The 20,668-nt window shown below is 38.0% G+C and overlaps 1 protein-coding gene across 1 annotated transcript in view; it reads left to right on the plus strand.

Annotated features, from left to right (window-relative positions):
• Positions 1–20,668, plus strand: part of LOC124721432 (dual specificity mitogen-activated protein kinase kinase 7-like) — a 175,227-nt gene that overhangs the window by 70,412 nt on the left and 84,147 nt on the right. Inside the window, exons 4-5 of the mRNA XM_047246407.1 lie at positions 5,112–5,339; positions 20,407–20,586. Coding sequence (XP_047102363.1) covers positions 5,112–5,339; positions 20,407–20,586 — 408 coding nt within the window. The remainder of the gene's footprint in view (positions 1–5,111; positions 5,340–20,406; positions 20,587–20,668) is intronic.

Consider the following 20,668-nt stretch of genomic DNA (forward strand, 5'->3'; position numbering starts at 1 on the left):
GCAATGATCATAATGTTCTGGCCTAGCAGTCTATTTTCATTTAACAGATAATGCCAAAACATGTCACAGGTATGTAATTGTATGTACATGGATTTGCACAAGATAATTCTTAGGCTACTGTAGCCATGCATCATCAAACAGAAAGCAGTATGCTACACTTGCATACAGTAATCACCTTACCACACTGAAAATGTGCAGGAGTCTGATTTTATGCAATACTCACATTATTTGGTGTTATTAACAATGTTACAACCAAAGCCCAAAATCAGCCAAAGTGGGAACTGGCCAGCGAAGTTGTGAAGTGGCCAGGCCGGCCAATGTCCAATCTTTTCCTGGTTTCGGGATTCGGTCAGCCAGTTCGTGAAGTTGCTGGGACCAATCACCCAAACTCCAAAGAAAGAAGCAAAGCAGATTTGTTTGAACAATTTGAAGTTGTGTAAGTCAGGAAATGGCCACCATCATTGTAAGTTGACCGGCCAATTTCAGACCTTTTCTTGAGTCTGGGGTCTGGCCAGCCAGTTTGCGAAATGGCGTTGACAGATTGGACAGAATCGGAAGATAAATAAAGAGTGGATGAATATGTATAATTTCAAGCTGTATGCAGTCTATTTATTTTATCAATCTCACGTATAAAAAATATAAACTTTATACAATCTATTCAATTTATAACTCTTTTTCAAACAACTGGTATTCACTTACTACAACAAGTTAAGCTTTTATGACATTTGGAATTATACAATATTTTGTTATTTCTGCATTTGCAGCAATTTGTGGTGCATTTAGTAGATCAGTTCCATTGGTTGTATCATTGGCCACTGTTCAGTGACTGTAAAGACGATGTGGTTCATAATTATTTTTCTTCTTTGGCCACAGATTCCAGCATGAACAATATCTTGTGCAAAACAGAGAGCTCATTTCTGTAGTATAGTTGCTTGAGAACACCATGTTCTGTTCCCAGTTAATAGACAGAGCATTCATCAAACATGACAACTGCAAGAACGTTTCTGGGAGCATTTGTATTTACTTATTTGCAGAAATTATGTTCAAAAAACTGTGATCATACAGAGCTATTTGGCAGCCGTCAAAGCAATCAATTTAATTAAACTCATTATAATGAACCTTAAAATAATGCAGTTGTCATTTCCTTGTCCGCTTTCACAGAAAAAATGTAATAATTGAAAGACAAGCCTTAAGTGGGCGAAGTAGGGGGGGGGGGGGGGGGGAGGAAAAAAAGACCGACAAAAAAAGTTGCTCATGTAAGTAACCGACGATTCCTTACCAAATCTGAAAGATTTGTCAGGAAGAAAAACAAGGTGCAGACGTAGGACCTTTTCCAAAAACCAGCATCTACCACGTGCACGACACAGTTAACACTGAAAGTGAGGAAAGTACTGGCTACTGCTCATTGTTGCCTCATCACAGAATGCTGTCCGATTTAGCCAGGGGATTTCACGACATGTGTGCTGTCACACTGCATTTTGCCCACGAGTCTCTGACCAATTCGTGGAATGGCTGGACAAAGTTGGGTATATGAGATTCTTTCAAGTAGTTGGACTTTGGTCAATCCTTTCGGTCAAAGTGTGATATGATTGCAGCATCCCTGAATATGGAAGTTAATAGGAATATAAAAAAAGGGAGGAAGGTTTATCTGTTTAGCAAGAGTAATAGAAGGCAGATTTCAGACTACCTAACAGATCAAAACGAAAATTTCTGTTCCGACACTGACAATGTTGAGTGTTTATGGAAAAAGTTCAAGGCAATCGTAAAATGCGTTTTAGACAGGTACGTGCCGAGTAAAACTGTGAGGGACGGGAAAAACCCACCGTGGTACAACAACAAAGTTAGGAAACTACTGCGAAAGCAAAGAGAGCTCCACTCCAAGTTTAAACGCAGCCAAAACCTCTCAGACAAACTGAAGCTAAACGATGTCAAAGTTAGCGTAAGGAGGGCTATGCGTGAAGCGTTCATTGAATTCGAAAGTAAAATTCTATGTACCGACTTGACAGAAAATCCTAGGAAGTTCTGGTCTTACGTTAAATCAGTAAGTGGCTCGAAACAGCATATCCAGACACTACGGGATGAAGATGGCATTGAAACAGAGGATGACACGCATAAAGCTGAAATACTAAACACCTTTTTCCAAAGCTGTTTCACAGAGGAAGACCGCACTGCAGTTCCTTCTCTAAATCCTCGCACAAACGAAAAAATGGCTGACATCGAAATAAGTGTCCAAGGAATAGAAAAGCAACTGGAATCACTCAATAGAGGAAAGTCTACTGGACCTGACGGGATACCAATTCGATTCTACACAGAGTACGCGAAAGAACTTGCCCCCCTTCTAACAGCCGTGTACCGCAAGTCTCTAGAGGAACGGAGGGTTCCAAATGATTGGAAAAGAGCACAGATAGTCCCAGTCTTCAAGAAGGGTCGTCGAGCAGATGCGCAAAACTATAGACCTATATCTCTTACGTCGATCTCTTGTAGAATTTTAGAACATGTTTTTTGCTCGCGTATCATGTCATTTCTGGAAACCCAGAATCTACTATGTAGGAATCAACATGGATTCCGGAAACAGCGATCGTGTGAGACCCAACTCGCCTTATTTGTTCATGAGACCCAGAAAATATTAGATACAGGCTCCCAGGTAGATGCTATTTTTCTTGACTTCCGGAAGGCGTTCGATACAGTTCCGCACTGTCGCCTGATAAACAAAGTAAGAGCCTACGGAATATCAGACCAGCTGTGTGGCTGGATTGAAGAGTTTTTAGCAAACAGAACACAGCATGTTGTTATCAATGGAGAGACGTCTACAGACGTTAAAGTAACCTCTGGCGTCCCACAGGGGAGTGTTATGGGACCATTGCTTTTCACAATATATATAAATGACTTAGTAGATAGTGTCGGAAGTTCCATGCGGCTTTTCGCGGATGATGCTGTAGTATACAGAGAAGTTGCAGCATTAGAAAATTGTAGCGAAATACAGGAAGATCTGCAGCGGATAGGCACTTGGTGCAGGGAGTGGCAACTGACCCTTAACATAGACAAATGTAATGTATTGCGAATACATAGAAAGAAGGATCCTTTATTGTATGATTATATGATAGCGGAACAAAGACTGGTAGCAGTTACTTCTGTAAAATATCTGGGAGTATGCGTACGGAACGATTTGAAGTGGAATGATCATATAAAACTAATTGTTGGTAAGGCGGGTACCAGGTTGAGATTCATTGGGAGAGTGCTTAGAAAATGTAGTCCATCAACAAAGGAGGTGGCTTACAAAACACTCGTTCGACCTATACTTGAGTATTGCTCATCAGTGTGGGATCCGTACCAGGTCGGGTTGACGGAGGAGATAGAGAAGATCCAAAGAAGAGCGGCGCGTTTCGTCACTGGGTTATTTGGTAACCGTGATAGCGTTACGGAGATGTTTAATAAACTCAAGTGGCAGACTCTGCAAGAGAGGCGCTCTGCATCGCGGTATAGCTTGCTCGCCAGGTTTCGAGAGGGTGCGTTTCTGGATGAGGTATCGAATATATTGCTTCCCCCTACTTATACTTCCCGAGGAGATCACGAATGTAAAATTAGAGAGATTAGAGCGCGCACGGAGGCTTTCAGACAGTCGTTCTTCCCGCGAACCATACGCGACTGGAACAGGAAAGGGAGGTAATGACAGTGGCACGTAAAGTGCCCTCCGCCACACACCGTTGGGTGGCTTGCGGAGTATCAATGTAGATGTAGATGTAGATTGGCCAGTTCCTGATCTGGCTGGTTTTTGGGCTTTGGCCATAACGTGTGCGCCAATTGGATCAGCTAAGAAATTTGTTGCTAGAGTTGCAGGAAAATTCTTGTAAGGGAATCCTTCAGGCTTCTCTTTGTTACTGAAGCTATCAAATTCCAATGAAAAGTGCCCATAATGACAGAATGAATACTTGGTTCCACATTGTTTTCAACATATGTTGGACATTTTCTTTTTGTGCAAATGATCGAGAGTGTAATGTGATTTGTTGTGTACTTAATTTGTCAACGATAAAGGTATAATTTGATAACATAACTCAATTATTGCGTAGTGGAATATGGCAGACATCCGAAGTCATGTTCCCCTAATTCTTTTGAGCAGTATGTTTTATCTTGACCTACAACTTGTACTTTTGATTTACGTGAACCATTTCTTCACCGGTTACATTGAAGTATTTTCTATGCCTCTGTTCAGCTACGAAAAACTGCTTTAGGTAATTGTGCAGGAACTAGGGATACAATGCCCAAACAAGTGAAAAACTGAAATTCTTCATCTTTGTTTCCTATCAGTGGATCGAAACCATTTCCATTATTTTCTTGGATTTGGATGCAGGAAGGAAGATTAGGTTTTAATGTTCTGTTGATGACGAAGTCACTAGAGATGGCTCACAAGCTTGGGTTGAGGAAGGATAGCTAAGGAAATTGGGAGTATCCTTTTCAAGAGAACCATCCTTGTATTTGCCCTAAGGGATTTTGGGAAACCACAGAAAAACCTAAATGTGTTGGCTGCACAGGAATTTGAACTGCCTTCTTCCAAAGTCTTTTTGTAAATATGTAACACATACGACAGCTATCTGTTTAGTGATAGAATTCACGCTTTTTTTCAGATCTCTCATCATCTGATTAAACCTATTGTCTTAAAAAGGAATTTTTTACCATTTTGCTCTGTTGGTGGAATTAATTTTGGAGGCTTTTATTGAAACGAAACACTTTCTGCACTGTAAAAGTAACTTCCAAAGGAAAAGTTTTGATGTAGAGCATTGGTATTTTAGAGAAACTGTATGTTGGCTGAACAGGATCAGCAGATAATTTTGGGTTTGATAATTATGTGCTTATATCAGTTGTTAGGTCAGTTGCATATTTTTCGTAGATCAAATAGTGAAGAAAACTGTAAGAATTCCTCAGTTTATAATTGCTTTAGAGCTATTTGCTTTTCTGTCACTTACATAATTTGAAATGAGTGGAGTATTTGAATCTCATAAACCCAGCCATTTGATTGTTGATGGTGTAACTTGTTTTATATAATTAAACATGTGTGAAAACGAAGATTTTGGTATTTCTGAATGTGTGCTATGCTCTTTTCTTTCGAATTGCAGCAAATGAGAAGATCAGGCAATAGTGAAGAAAATAAACGAATAATAATGGATTTGGATGTTGTATTAAAATCTCATGATTGTCCATTTATTGTCCAATGCTTGGGATGCTACATTACTGAATCTGATGTGTGGATATATATGGAACTTATGGCAACATGTTTTGATAAACTTTTGAAAAGGCTTCACGAAGCTATACCAGAAGACATTTTGGGAAAAGTTACATGTGCAGTGAGTATAATTTTAAACTTTGCTTCTTATTTGCAGATGCTGTCATTATCTCTAAGTAAATTTTCTGTTTGGGCATTTTGCAGTTTTGGATACTTGCTGTAATTTGCTTTTAGTTGCCTTTATTTATATTAGTGCACACTTAACATAGTGATTTACATGAAAATAATGGAGGGGAGGCAGCCAGTTACTTCAGTTTCTCAGAACTGCCTCTGATATCACTGCCAAGCCTACTATATGGGTTCTGCTTCCTTGCCAATATCTGGAAGGAATGAGAACATAAACTTTGTGTAGTTGAAAATGTTTGAAAATTACTTGCCTGTGTTGAAAATAGAAACTATTGGCAGTTTACCTGTTTTTATTTATTTATTTATTTATTATTATTATTATTATTATTATTATTATTATTTCAAAATGTGATATTGTGCAGCATTTATGATCTCCAAATGAAAAGGCACTTTCTTGCTGTGGTAGTCCAAGGCTGTTGGAAGCCTATTAATTAATAAGTATCAGCTGTGATTTTGGAGGAGTGAGTGTTCAATAATTTACACTACCCAAGCACATTGTTGTACAGTGATTTAATTTTGTTTTGATAGGATTTTGCAATGTGATATTACATGCCAAAAAAGATTTTAGCATCTCTAATCGGTAACTACACCTTCACGACAAAGTTTGTTGCTCTTGCTGCTAACTGTTTTTGGTCATATTTTCAGGTGAACTTATAATCAGGTTGTAGCAAATGTTCCTTTGTTTCTTAAATTAATAGAAGACTGTGTCTGAGTGTAGTATCAGTGACTGGCCAAACATAATGTCTTAGCTGTGCTCAGTTTTATTACAGTGAAATGGAGTGTTGAATATGAATTAACGCCTAGCCTGTGGTTCATAGAGATTGTTAAAGCTATTATCTCGATTTCAGCAAAATGTGTGCCACCAGCCTTTTAGAAACGTGGAATTGCTTCTGCTTACATCAGTGCTTCGTATATGTGAATTGTGCAGATCCCATTAGACTCATCAAAATAGCAAGAAATTCATAATTGAATAGGGAGATGGAAAAGAAAATATCATACACAGAAGCTATTCTCAGCAGTTCTGGAGGAAGTTTTTGTTTCCTCTAGAAGGAAAACTTAGAGAGAATACATAGTAATGGAACAAATCACAATTTCCATTGTTTTGCTGATGAAATTGTTCTGTTTACTTGTAGTATGATTATTAGAACAGAGAGCTTGTTTATGGCTTGTGGAGTCTAAATATAAATGTAATACTCAGATAATGTACAGTTAAAAGCTGAAAAGGAAACTGTACAAAAATGACAGTGAAGTCATAGAAACTGTTTATGAGAATTTGTAATTAGGGCAGCTGAAGCCATCTTATTGGGTTGACAGGAAGGTAAAAGTGGCTTAGTTTTGTTTTGGTAAAGTAAACTGGTGTTGAAAAACTAAAATTCTTATGATTCATGTGTCAAGTTAGAATTTTGTGTCCAACTGGGATTCAAACCTTGCCTTTCTCAGCCAAGTGCACTGTGAATTACTCCAGCCCAGCATGTTTCATGGACAGATTAAAGGCTTTAGGTTGTTATTGGCTCATACCTGTACTCCTCCAGGTTGATATTTTGGTGCGACACACACTTTCAACTTGGTGCGTACAACTATCGTAACAAAGGCTGTATTCTGCATAAAAGAATGCATTCAAAACTTCCAATTTTTCTGAAATAAAAAGCTTACAGTCAGTATATATTACCGGTTTTGACATATGGCAGTGAAATATAGACTTTTAATTAAGAAATGAGGGTTGTACAGTGTGCATTGGAGACAAGCATATTTGGAATTACAAGGAGATAGGAAAACAAACAAACGGATCAAGAAGCAGACTGATCTGGCAGACATAATTATGACAAGTGAAAATTAAATGGAGATGAACAGGAAATGTAGCCATGTGAGTGGGTGGTAGGTTGACCACAGATGTTCTCTGCTGGATTCAAGGAGATAAGAAAACTGCTGGTTTCAGAAACATAAGAAAGGACAGGCAACAACTTAATGGAAATTGTGTAGTTAACAGTAGAAACATGGAGGAACAACACAGAGGTCTGTAACTGAAGACTTCTGTGCAGAGAAAAGTAAAGAGAAGGCCATTATCCATAGGTGAATGTCAGTTTGCTGCTGCTGCTGATACTCAGTTTAGTTGAATAAACGTTAGAAAATTGTGGTTATGGAATGTTCAAGCAGCAGCAAAGTTTCAAAGCTCCCTGTAGGTTATATTATAATTCATTAAACATTGACAAGTCTAAAATTGTTGCAGTTCAGCATTGAAAGACTTGCTGTGTCATAGGTTTGTAGTCTTTTGTTGCCAAGTACGGTATCATTTTATCTAACAGAATGAGGTCTTTTTGACCAACCCTCATGGCTTCACCTGTTAACTTGTGAAAAGTGACTGGGTTTATTACAAGCAGATGACCAGAGGAAATGAGTATGGAGAGGTCCTGAGTAGTTTTAGAAACACTGCCAGAACAGCTAGTCCCATGACTGGTGTTACTATTGTGCATGGTTTCTTATCCATTGATCACACAGAAATATGTGCGAGAAGTTCTGTAACTGTGTACTCTTCCTGCATTAGTGCAGCTCCAGAACCTCACATTCTATCACAGTATCATCAACCCTCACATAACATAAATGTGTCTTGTACTCCTTTGAGATTTTAAAACTTTATCTGTAGTTACTTTAAAAATTCCAGACCCTACACCAAACAAACGTGTCTGGAATCGGATATAAAAGCAGCTCCACCTTTTCTTCAGCACTAATGTTAGCAGCTGGCACAATCTTCCTCCGTAACAATGCAGATGTGCTCATTCATTGTAATTTACCTGCTTTGCCACATATTTACCTATCATTACATGGTTTCTTTATTTAGCCCATGGCTGTTTGTAATAGTGAAGCTAAAACTGTATTCTAAGTAGTGTCAGTCATTGAGATTGTGTGATGATTACAGTTCAAGAATGTGGATGTTCCACCATGTTTTAGATGTACATCTGGGATAGTATTCTGTTGTTGTTGTTGTTGTTGTCATCATCGTCAGCCTGAAGACTCATTTGATTGAGCTCTCCATGCTACTCTATCCTGTGCAAGCCTCTTCATACCCAAGTATCTACTACAACCTACATCCTTTTGAACCTGCTGATTGTATTCATCTTTTGGTCTCGCTCTACAATTTTTACCCCCCCCCCCCCTGCCCCCACTTCCCTTCAGTACTAAATTGATGATTCCTTGATGTCTCAGACTGTGTCCTATCAACCAATCCCTTCTTTTAATCAAGTTATGCCATAAATTTCTTTTCTTCCCAATTCTGTTCAGTACTTCTTCAATAGTTACACAGTGTACCAAAATAATCTTCAGCATTCTTCAGTAGCATCGCACTTCAGAAGCTTCTATCATCCTCATGTGTGAACTGCTAATAGTCCACATTTCACTTCCATACAAGGCTACACTCAAGACAAATGTCTTCAGAAAAGATTTCTGTATATTTAAATTATTCAATTCAACTGCTCTTTCAAGTCACTTGCTGTTTCTGGCATAATTACAATGTCATCAGCAAACCTCAGAATTTTTATTTCTTTCCTCTGAACTGTAATTCCTTCCCTCTGAACTTTAATTCCTTCTTCAAATTTTTATTTGGTTTGTTTTACTGCTTGCTCAATTTACAGAATTAATAACATTGGGGATAGGCTACACCCCTGTCTCACTCCCTTTTCAACCACTGCTTCCCTGTCATACCTTTCGACTCTTAAAACTGCCATCTTGTTTCTTTACAAGTTAGTAACTGGGGGTAAAAGTACACATTTTTTATTGTACTAAATATATTTTGTTTTTAAATTTGCAGTAATATTATATCAGTTACACATCCAACACCAAGTTCGACATCTTGGTAACATTTTGTAGAAGTTTCATTGTCGTCTGATTATTGTTAAAGGATTAATTCTGATTATTGTTAAAGGAGTAATAAAATTTTTCCTAAAAAATAGTTATGTGTAATTTACCTAGTACTGTGTGGTGCAGAAGATGCAGGCCTGGGCCAAATGTAAGAATTGCTTATTTGTATCCCCTACTGAAAAAAGATTGCAAATAAATACATGGAAAAACAAATTAGGAACACAGTGTTTTTTGATGAATTCAAAAACTAAATCTCGTATTGATCTGACACTAAGGCTGAAAAAAGCGTTTATTGACTGTTGCACTATTGCTTGTTCTTCCTCCAATAAAAAAAAAAAATAAAAAAAGGTGAATCAGCTGAAATGCTCACTACCTTTTCTAGTTTTAAGATGTGTGTATAAGGCAATCTCTGAAAACCTGGTAGCTTTGGATGCTTGCCATACTGAGCTCTTGTTTTCAATAAGGCCAGAAGGTTGGTGGTAGAGCAAGACTGTTAATGAGCAAGACTGTTAATGACTATCGAGTTGATGTTCGTGTTTGGTTTCTAGAAAACAAATGCCACTGTGGAAGACATGATTATATTCAAATGGTGTTTTAGAAGAAGGTATGTTTGAAAAAACCACTATGCAATGAAAGAAAAGCTACAGAAAAGAACAATTAATTTAAGTTCTCTAAGGTGAATAATGAGGTATCTAAGGTAATAAACACCAACAAAAATTGTTTGAATACACTATGAGGGGCTATATAAGTCAAAGCACAGATTATGTGGTAAAAGTATGCCCTATGAACTTCTGCCCCATTAGACCTACATATGTTTACCCCATTTTGCTATTTTCTTTTTCAGCAATCTACAGGTTACATACACATCCAAAGTCATGGTGTTGTAAGAGGATATTGAAAGCTTATAGCTGCCAGTAAGGGTACAGAGTTTAGAGTTTATCTGATTTTTAAATACATTTAGATTCACATAACATTCAGTCAAACCTATATAAATTTTACATCAAAAACATACAAAAGTGACTTACTGAATTTTCTCCAGCTGTAAGCATCCAGAATAGAACTGAGGACATGATGATATATACGCTGCCTCGTGGATGAATGGTGAACTTCTGCTTTAGGGACCTGAAGATGTGATGCATACTTTTGATCCATGCATAATTTTACCCCCCTCCCAAATACCCTATAACCTTTCGCCTGCTATATTTTACACCTACTAGCTTCAGAATTTGGAAGGTGTATTCCAGTCAACATTTTGAAAAGATTTCTCTGTGTGTACAAAAGCTATGAATGTAGGTTTAAAATTGATAAATATAGGTTTGTCTTTCTTTAACCTATCTTCTAAGGTAGTCGTAGGTTTTCCAACATTTCTCTGGAACCCAAACTGATCTTACCAAAGGCTAGCTTCTATCAGTTTTTGCAGTCTTCTGTAAATAATTTGTTCCAGTATTTTGCAACCATGACTTATTAAAATTATAGTTTGGTAATATTCACATTTTTCAGTACTTGATTTTTTTTTTGGGGGGGGGGGGACTGGAATTATTACTTTCTCCTTGAAGTCTGGGGGTGTTTTTCCTGTCTCATGTATCTTGTGCACTAGGTGGAATAGTATTGTCTTGACTGACTTTCCCAAGTGTATCAGTAGTTTTGAGTGAACATTAACGACTCCATGGGCCTTGTTTCTGCTTAGGCTTTCCAGTGCTCTGGCATATTCTTCCATTAATGTCGTATCTCCTGTTTCATCTACTTCCTCTTCCTTGTTTGTAATATTTCCTTCAGTTTCATTTCCCATTTCTCTGTACATTCCTTCGACCTTTCAGCTTTCCATTCTTTGCTTAGTACTAGTTTTACACGTAGGCTCTTGATGTTCATATAGCTGCTTCTTTTTTCTCAAAAGGCCTCTTTAATTTTCGTGTCATTAGTATCTATCTTTTTCTTAGTTATACATGCTTCTATTGACTTACATTTGTCCTCTAGCCATTCCTGCATAGCCATTTTGTACTTCCTATCAGTCTCATTTTGTAGACATTTGTATTCCTTTTCGCCTGCTTCATTTGATGCATTTTAATATTTTCTCCTTTCATAAATTACTCAGTATCTCCTATGATACTCAAGGATTTCTACAAGGCCTTGTCTTTGTATCTATTTGATCCTCTGCTGCCTTCACTATTTCATCTCCCAAAGCTACCCATTTGTATTTGCTGTATTCCTTTCCCATGTTTCAGTCAATCGCTGCCTAATACTCTCTTTGAAACTCTCAACAATCCCTGGTTCTTTCAGCTTATCCAGGCCCTTAATGTCCTACCATTTTCAAAATTCTTCAGTTTTAGTCTACAGTTCGTCAATCAATAAATTGTGGTCAGAGTCCACATCTGCTCCTGGAAATGTCTTACAGTTTAAAAACTGGTTCGGGATTCTCTGATTTACCATTATATCATTGATCTGAAAGCTCCCAGTGTCTTCAGGTCTTTTCCATGTATACAACCTACTTTCATGATTTTTAAATCAAGTGTTATGGTCATTAAATTATGCTGTGTGCAAAACTCTTATCAGGTGGCTTCCTCTTTCATTCATTTTCCCCAGTCCATATTCTCCTATTATTTTTCCTTCTCTTCCTTTTTCTAGTATTAAACTGCAGTCCCCCATCTCAGTTTAATTTTCCTTTCCCTTAACAACTGGAACAATTTCTTTTATCTCATCATACTATATTTCAATCTTTTCATCATCTGCTGAACTAGGTGGAATGTAAAAATGTACTGCTGTGGTGGATGTTGTCTTCGCTACAATAATATGTTCACTATGCCGCTCATAGTAGATAACCTGCATTCCAATTTTTTTAATCATTATTAGACCTACTCCTGCATTACGTCTATTTGATTTTGTGTGTGTCACCCTGTACTCACCTTACCAGAAGTGTTGTTCAACCTGCCACCAAACTTTACTAATTCCCACTGTATCAGACCTTCAACCTATCTGTTTCCTTTTTTTAATTCTGTAACCTACCTACCCAAATAAGGGATCTAACATTCTACACTCCAATCTGTAGACTGTTTTGTTTATCATGATAATGTCTTCCTGAGTAATCCAAATCGAGGACTATTTTCTTCTGGAATATGTTACCCAGGAGGGTGCATCATCGTGTAACTGATCCTCCTGAGTAATTTTACCCAAGAGGATACCACCATTATTTAACTGTACAGTACGTCTGTATGCCCTCGGAAAAATTAATGACTCTTGCTTTCGATTTTTCGTAGTACAAGCACAGCAAGGTCACGTTGGCAATACTTCAAGAAACAACTGTGAATGCTCATCAGTTTATGATGTGGTCTTAATGGTCCCACACATGAATGCGGTGGTAAATTTTGGTACTGGAAAGCCGTGGGTGGAATACAAATCATGGAAGGAGTAAAGGAATTGCTTATCGTATAGTTGAGGAGTCAACACCCACATAAGCAAGATTGAAATAATTAAGCCTTTGGACAATGCCCATTTTCGGAATCAACTTAGGAAAACAAGAAAGATATATGTACACATGCTTGGTCACATTATGCCATCTACCAAATCTGCTTTAAATTCTGCACAGCCTTCTATGGCGGTATGACCACCAAACAGTTGTCCAGCTGAATGAACGGTCACTTGCAAACTGTGACCAAGAGCATGTTGTTGAGCTCATTGTGCAAGGAACTTAGAATAGGATGTTAGAGTATGCCAGGCTTTTGCACCACCATTGGTCAGTGATATGTTTACATCACCAGACAACCAGAATTGTCCAAGCCATTCTGGCACCGAGCACTAACAGAAAGTATAGTTTTCCATGTGTTTTTCTCTTATGTGGTTTAGAGTTCACACTGTCAAATCTAGCATTATTTTAAAGAATTAATGTGTGACATAGCTGAAAGTAAAACATTAAGTAATAATAGCAATGACGACAATGTATGCACTGTGCAAACGAAGCTGTTTGTCATTCGTGTTTATGGTACAAGCACATATTTTACAATTTTCATTTTTCTTTGTCTAGGCCAGGTAGGGACCATGTCAATTCAACTGTATCTTTTTCTGATATTTCACTGCTGCCCAAGGCTGCTGCATTTATTTTGGTTGTTGTTCTTTGCCGGCCGAAGTGGCCGTGCGGTTAAAGGTGTTGCAGTCTGGAACCGCAAGACCACTACGGTCGCAGGTTCGAATCCTGCCTTGGGCATGGATGTTTGTGATGTCCTTAGGTTAGTTAGGTTTAACTAGTTCTAAGTTCTAGGGAACTAATGACCTCAGCAGTTGAGTCCCATAGTGCTCAGAGCCATTTGAACCGTTTTTTGTTGTTCTTTTCTCTCTTGGGTCCACACCTTCCATCTCTTCGGATTCAGTGTTTTGTGGAAACTTTTGTGTGTTCATAGTTTTTCCTTAAGCAAATCACACTCCTGGATATCTTTAGGAGAAATTGACAGTTGTTGTAGATCTTTTCCAACTTATGTGAACCATGCCCTTGGGCTCATTAATGTCACATGGCCATAAAAGACAATCCTTTTCCAAATGGTGTAACTTATCATCTCCATGTGGTTATATAGTTTGGGGTTCTTTTTCCTTGTTAGGGCACAGGATTTTTCTCAGAATCTTTCTTTCTTTGGCCTTTGATTTCTCCATTAGAACTTTCATGTGCATTGTAAGAGCCACTGGACAAATAACATTGCAGTAGTGTCTGATTTTGGCACTTAAGGATATCAATCCCTTATTATAGGTTCCTTTAGTTAACTGGTAGCCTATTTCCACTTTCTTAACGTGTGACATGAAACTTACTTTCTCTGATAGTTTAGTCACTATCCATTCACCTACGTATTTAAACTTTCCTGGTTGCTTAATGTTCTCTTGTCTGATCTCCAATTCTCTTGGTGCTGATTTTATGTTTGCCATGTGGTGCGTCTTCTCAAAGGAAATTTGAAGCTGCCTGTTTCTTCAGTTGGTTGTGTTGTTGCCATATCTATGGAGTCCAAAAAAAATCACTAGATCATCAGCATAGACTAGACTGTTGATTGTAAAATTCATATACCTGTAGCCTAGGCTCACCCCAATTTCTACCCCTGAATTGCTCATATCTGTCCACCAGTATTGGATGCCTCTTTCTAAAACACAGTTGAAGAGTGTAGGTGACAATCCATCTCCATACCTCATTCCTGTCCTGATTTTAAAGACATTAGAAATTTCTTCGTGCAGCTACACTTTGGAAGTGTTGTTGGTCAAGGTTTGCTGTAGATACGCTTTTGTTGTGTTATCTAAGCTAAACTCTTCAAGGATTTGAATAGGGTGGTTCAATCAATTGAGGCATACATCACCACAAATTCCGTGTTCCTAAGATATGAAAGGATGGATGTTAGATTCATAATCTGCTCAGCGTGAGTGTCCCTTCCTGAAACCCCCATTGTATTGCGCAAATTGTGGATCAATTTGTTGTACCACCATATTCTGTAGAGCTTTTGAGAGGATCGTGTAAGTACTTAGTAGGAGATAGATGCCTCAGTTGTTGTTCACATATGTTCTGTCTACTTTCTTACTAATTACAGTAGAGGTCCAGCCACTTAGAAGCTTATCACTTTCCCAAATCTCTTGAATAGTTGCTACAAGTTTATTGATTGCCTTATCCCATGCAGGCTACTGCAGTTCAGCAGTTATCAGATCATCACCCAGTGCCCTGTTGTCCTTCAGTGCGTGGATGATCTTCCTCATTTCTTTCTTTATTGGTGGAGGAATCTGGATGGATGTTTAGATTGTTTTCATAAATGAATGCAATCTATGAAGCCTTTCAGTTGAGCAGACATACAAAATAACTTCCTAGAATCAGGCAATTATTTTTGTCACCGTGTGCTAGTTTTCCTTTGGATTCTTTGAAATGTGATTTGGAGTGTTTTGATTGTTCAGATTGTGTTTAGGTTTTATAGATGTTACAAGGTGTGATTGGAAAGTTTTAAGAATGGATCCACTACTGCTTACTGGTTTGGTGGGCAGGTACATGGAGGGTGGGAAGTGAGTCATTGCCTTGTCCTTGAACACCCTTTGACAGGAAACTGCATTTCTTTTATCCAGTTCGTTGTGGCAGCTGGTTGAGTGTGGGTCTGTTAGGGCTTGTTGCTGGATTCTGTCTGCATGAAAATTGACGTAAAAACGGAGCAACAAGTTTGTCTGAAATTTTGTTTTAAAACCGGGAAATCAGCTTCTAAGACTTAGAAACTATTAAAAACAGCTTTTGGGGATAATTGTATGAGCCAGTCAAATGTTTTTGTCTGGTTCAACAGATTTAAAAGTGGGCGCAAATCATTTGAAGATGAACCACAGTCTGGCCGTCCTTCCACCTCAAAAACAAATGAAAATGTGAAAGTTCATGACTTAGTGTGCTCTGGTCATAGAATTACAATTAGGGAGATGGCTGGTGAACTTAATTTAAGTTTCTATGCAGTTCAGTCAATTTTAACTGAAGATCTGAACATGTGTTGAGTGTCCGCAAAATTCATTCCAAAAATGTTGTCAAATGACCAGAGACAATACCGACTTGAAGTGTGCCAAGAACTGATGAATCAGACTAAAAATGACCCAGATTTGTTAAATAGGGTAATTACAGGTGACGAATAATGGGTATATCCTGAAACCAAAATGCAGTCTTTGCAGCGGAAGACTCCAGCTTCCCCACGACCGAAAAAAGCATGGAAAAGTCGGTCGAAGGTGAAGACAATGTTGATGATTTTTTTTTTTTTTTTTTTTTTGATTCTACCGGTATTGTGCATCATGAATTTACCCCTGGAGGACAGACAATTAACCAGGAATACTACAAATGTGTCCTTGAGCATTTGTGTGAAAAGATGCGGAAGAAAGTGTCTGCGTTGTGGAAAGGCAAATTCAAAATTCCTGTGCTTCCACAACCACCATATTCCCCTGATTTGGCCTCTGTGGACTTCTACCTGTTTTGTAAACTGAAATTTTCACTGAAAGGGAAGCGATTTGACTCAATTGAAGAGATCCAGGAAAATACGGGAGTGTCCTTAACACACTTCAGGGAAAAAATTTCCAGGAATGTTTCCAAAAGTGGAAACACCGTTGGAGTTGGTGTGTTCAGTCAGAAGGGGACTATTTTGACAGAGATGCACCACAGTAGCATGTAAGCACCACCATTGTACAATTTCAAGCCCATTCTTAAAACTTTCCAGTCACACCTCGTACGTGTGTTATTTTTCTGGAGGTCTTGCTCAGCCTGTACCTGATGTATGCTTCACAGGCCAGATGGTTTTAGGAAATTAGCTCTGTTAGCTTAATTTTTCTGTCAATCCCATTTCTGACAAATAGTCTGTGTTAGTGTATTACTGTATCACATTCATTATCCCACCAATCAAGCTTTCTTGATTTCATGAGTGAGACAGTCTCCGTTGCATTAGGCATATACAGTGAATAAAATGAGTATGATCTCCAGACTTTTATGTAAAGGTGATGCAGAAATTTTAACTCAACATTGTTAAAATTAACATAAGAGCAAATTTCTTTTTGGGAAAGCTCTCTTCATTGTATCTCTCTTAGTTCATTTATCTAAATACATTATGTGGATATAAGTTCTTTTTCTGAAATACAGCTCAATGATTTTCTTGTCCACTTCAGAAAATTTTAAATGTATAAGAGCTGCTAAGATTTCCATTACAATAGGAAGTATTTGACGAAACAAAAAAATGGAAATAATATGTAGCTCTGATATTGTAGAAAAAACTAAATGATGAATCAGTGTAATTTATTCACCTTTGAAACTTGAGAAAAGTACTTTATATTTACCTGCTATTTGCCAAACAAATGTCAAAGGTTCTGAACTTGAATGAGAGGTTTTTTTAAGTCCCTGTTTGCTGAAGCACATCAGAGGTATGTTGTCTGTATCTAAAAGCAATTCTTCTTCACCTACAGTATCACAGAATGATTTACCAATCACTATGCTTCATAACTAAGTTTCTCCTGGAAGTGTTATGTAGTTTTCAGCTGCAAAATATCACTTGCTGCTTTAACTGAAAAACACAGAAATAAAAATACTTATTTTTCTCACATTCCTAGTGAACGATATACAGTAAGTGAATGTATGTGATGAAAAAAATTTCTGGCGTTGAAGATGATCTTCTGTTATATTCTTTGTGACCAGGGTATGTCAAGCGAGGTCAAGAAGAAAATGATTCCCTGACAATGTAAGCAAATGTGAAAAAATAATACAAGAGTTTTGTGCTGTTTTTCACAGGTTTTGAAAAATATGTTAGTGTTACGGGTACCCTGTCTCATTTCTCCGCTTCCAAAGCTTTTCTTCCATGTCACATGTAATACTTGTAACATGAAGCCAGCGTCTTCAATTTATGTTATGTTTTTCTGCAACAAATTGCTTGTCATTACGTCTTCAGGATGGTAGTACACTGGTGACTCAACTTCAGAAATCACTGTGAACCATGAGTATGTGCTCAGTGTTTTTAACTCTCAGTATATTACATAACTGGATGAATCTTAACTTATAATGTTCATTCTATCCAAACTTATGACCGCCATTGCCTCAAACTGGAAAAAAATATGACTTGGCTTTCATTTAATACAGTACTCAAAGTTCCTGATTGCTTAATCTTCATTTCTAGAACGTTAAACAGCAGATAAAAACTAAAAATATTCTTCTGACCAGCATATGCTTTGAGAGACACCAGTCTTAGAGTAAAAGTATTTGCTATGACCTTTGAGTTACACTATACACTTTATTTTTTATCAGACATTAAAGTAGGGTTTGATTCTCGGAGACAGTGTAGCCTTCACAGCTGTACTTACTTGAGGGCTGGAACTTAAATAGTGACAACTATTTATTCACAACTGATACAAAGAGTTACATGTTTGCACCTGTTACTGTCCTGCAAAGTAGTCACCAGCACTGTAGAACACGTTGCTAGCGATGTGGAAGGCGTAGTATACCATTAGCAGAGCCTGTTCTGTTGATGGTGCAAATGGAGCGGTCTACTACCTGTCAAATCTCTGGAACAGTTCTGAAACGAATGGTTCCTTCATCTTCAGAATCAAATCAAAGTCACAAGGACTTAAGTCGTATTACTGCTTGCTTTTGGAGCATCACCTGCGACCAGCTTTGCGAAAGAAGCGGTGACACTTCCTGCATAACCCACCCATCATTTTGCTTGACAATGCACAGGTACATACAGCACAAGCTGTGGCTGCTCTGTTCTCTCGATGGGACTGGGAAGTACTGTACCACCCACTATACTCCCCGGACTTAAGTCCTTGTGACTTTGATTTGATTCCGAAGATGAAGGAACGACATTTGCTTCAGAACTGTTTCAGAGATTCGACAGGCAGTAGACCACTCCATTCACACCATCAACAGAACAGGTTCTGCTAATGGTATACTACACCTTCCACATCACTGGCAATGGATTGTACACAACGCTGGTGACTACTTTGAAGGACAGTAACAGGTGCAAACATGTAACTCTTTTGTATCAGTTGTGAATAAATAGTTGCCACTATTGAAGTTCCAACCCTTGTACATTATTTTTTCTTGACAAAAGTTATTGACTTTTTGAAAGCTAACATGTATGTTTCGACTTTTATCATAGAGGCAATTATGTCTTCCACTAAAGTATTTATAGTCTTCCCAGCCCACTGCTTCAGACTCTTAATTTCATGAGCTTTGGTTGAAAGGGTAGGCTCACAAGACTATCTTGTGTGCAACTAGAGCCTGCAGCTTCAGATCTATTTCCATTCCAGTGTTTTGTCACGTGGCCATACCATTTTACTAGTCAAGCAGATCCAACAATTCAGTTTTAAGTCCCATTTGCAATAAGTGTACATATGTTCAAAACAGATTCTTGCATTATTGATATTGATTTTGTTTCCTTGTTTACAACAAGATAGTTACTTACAGTGAACCTTTGTCTTTTCGAAAGTTCTACATCCATTGTTACTGTAAAAGCGTAATATTATGTTTTTATTCATTTACTTACTGATTCTACACCTATACTCCACAACTTATAGAACATACAATGTAATCAAAAAAATTATTTACTATTGGAATACACAGTACGTTATGAGTTACAGATAAAAAAACAAATGAAAAATATCACTATCAAAGGCGTGCCTTTTATATCGGTATTTCTGTAGTTGCTTAGTGATTTCACACTTCACAAATCTTGGTAATGTACAGAAGCATGGGGAGCAGAGATACATCCTTCTGCACGACATGCCAGACTACAATGGCTGCTTTATCTGGACACAACACCGCTCCCTCCTCAAATATCATCATCTGTGAATTACATAGATGGGAACTGTCCTTGTCCTTACAACATATCAGCTGATCCTGCAATCCTCTTTGCTTCAATCTTAGTTAGCCCCTGTCCCACATCATCACTAGTAATATTGTTTGTCAATGGTTATGTTTAAATTTAATCTCCCTTTCTTCCTTCCTAGTTCCACACCCTCCTCCATCCCTCTCCCCATGTTTCCCACTTCAATCCATTACTCGACACTCACATTTTTCTCTCTGTGCCCTCCTCCTTACTCCCCACCCCTCTGTCCCCTCTCATCACCTCCCTACCCCTTCAACTCAAACTAACTTCCCTTGCCTGCATTATGGCTAGCTCACTGGTACCACATTCCTATCCCATTCTCTTGCTGCTTCTCACTGCCATCAGCCTCCCTTCCCTCTGTACCTCCCTTCCCTCTGTACCTCCCTTCACCTTGCCGCTTCACCCACTCCACTGACTCAGCTCTTCATCCTAGTCAGTCTGCTATGTCAGGACAATGTAGCCAGCTAGGAAAATGTAACTATGCATGTAAATGTGTGTGTTTTGTTCAGTCTGAAGACAGACATTGCCCAAAAGCTTAGTTACAATTTCAGTGTCATTTATGTTCTTGTCAACTGCTTCAAGCCTTAACTATACAGTGAGTGGATACTTTATTCCTCCTCTTCTGAATTGTCTATATTTTGTAACCATTTTCCATAGAATTTTTAGTTTTAAAAATTAAGCAATTTGTAATATTGAAAGTAGGCTCACATTAATAGGTGTTAATTAAGGAAAAATATATCCTGTTACATTATAGATCTTGCTTTATTAAATAAGAAATTCTTTTGTTATGTTAATGTAATAATTTCTTTTTTACAGACAGTCAAGGCACTACACTACCTGAAAGAGACACATGGTGTTATTCACCGTGATGTCAAACCCTCCAACATATTGCTGGATGAGAAAGGAAATGTTAAACTCTGTGATTTTGGAATATCTGGACGCTTAGTTGACTCTAAGGCTAAAACAAGAAGTGCGGGCTGTGCTGCATATATGGCAGTATGTGTCTTGCTTATTTTGTATAGTATGGCAGTATATTTCATTTATTACTGACTCTTTTTGTTGAGGATGGTATAAGAAC

This window comes from Schistocerca piceifrons, chromosome X (assembly GCF_021461385.2).
Source record: "Schistocerca piceifrons isolate TAMUIC-IGC-003096 chromosome X, iqSchPice1.1, whole genome shotgun sequence".
Classification (NCBI taxonomy): Eukaryota; Metazoa; Arthropoda; class Insecta; order Orthoptera; family Acrididae; genus Schistocerca; species Schistocerca piceifrons.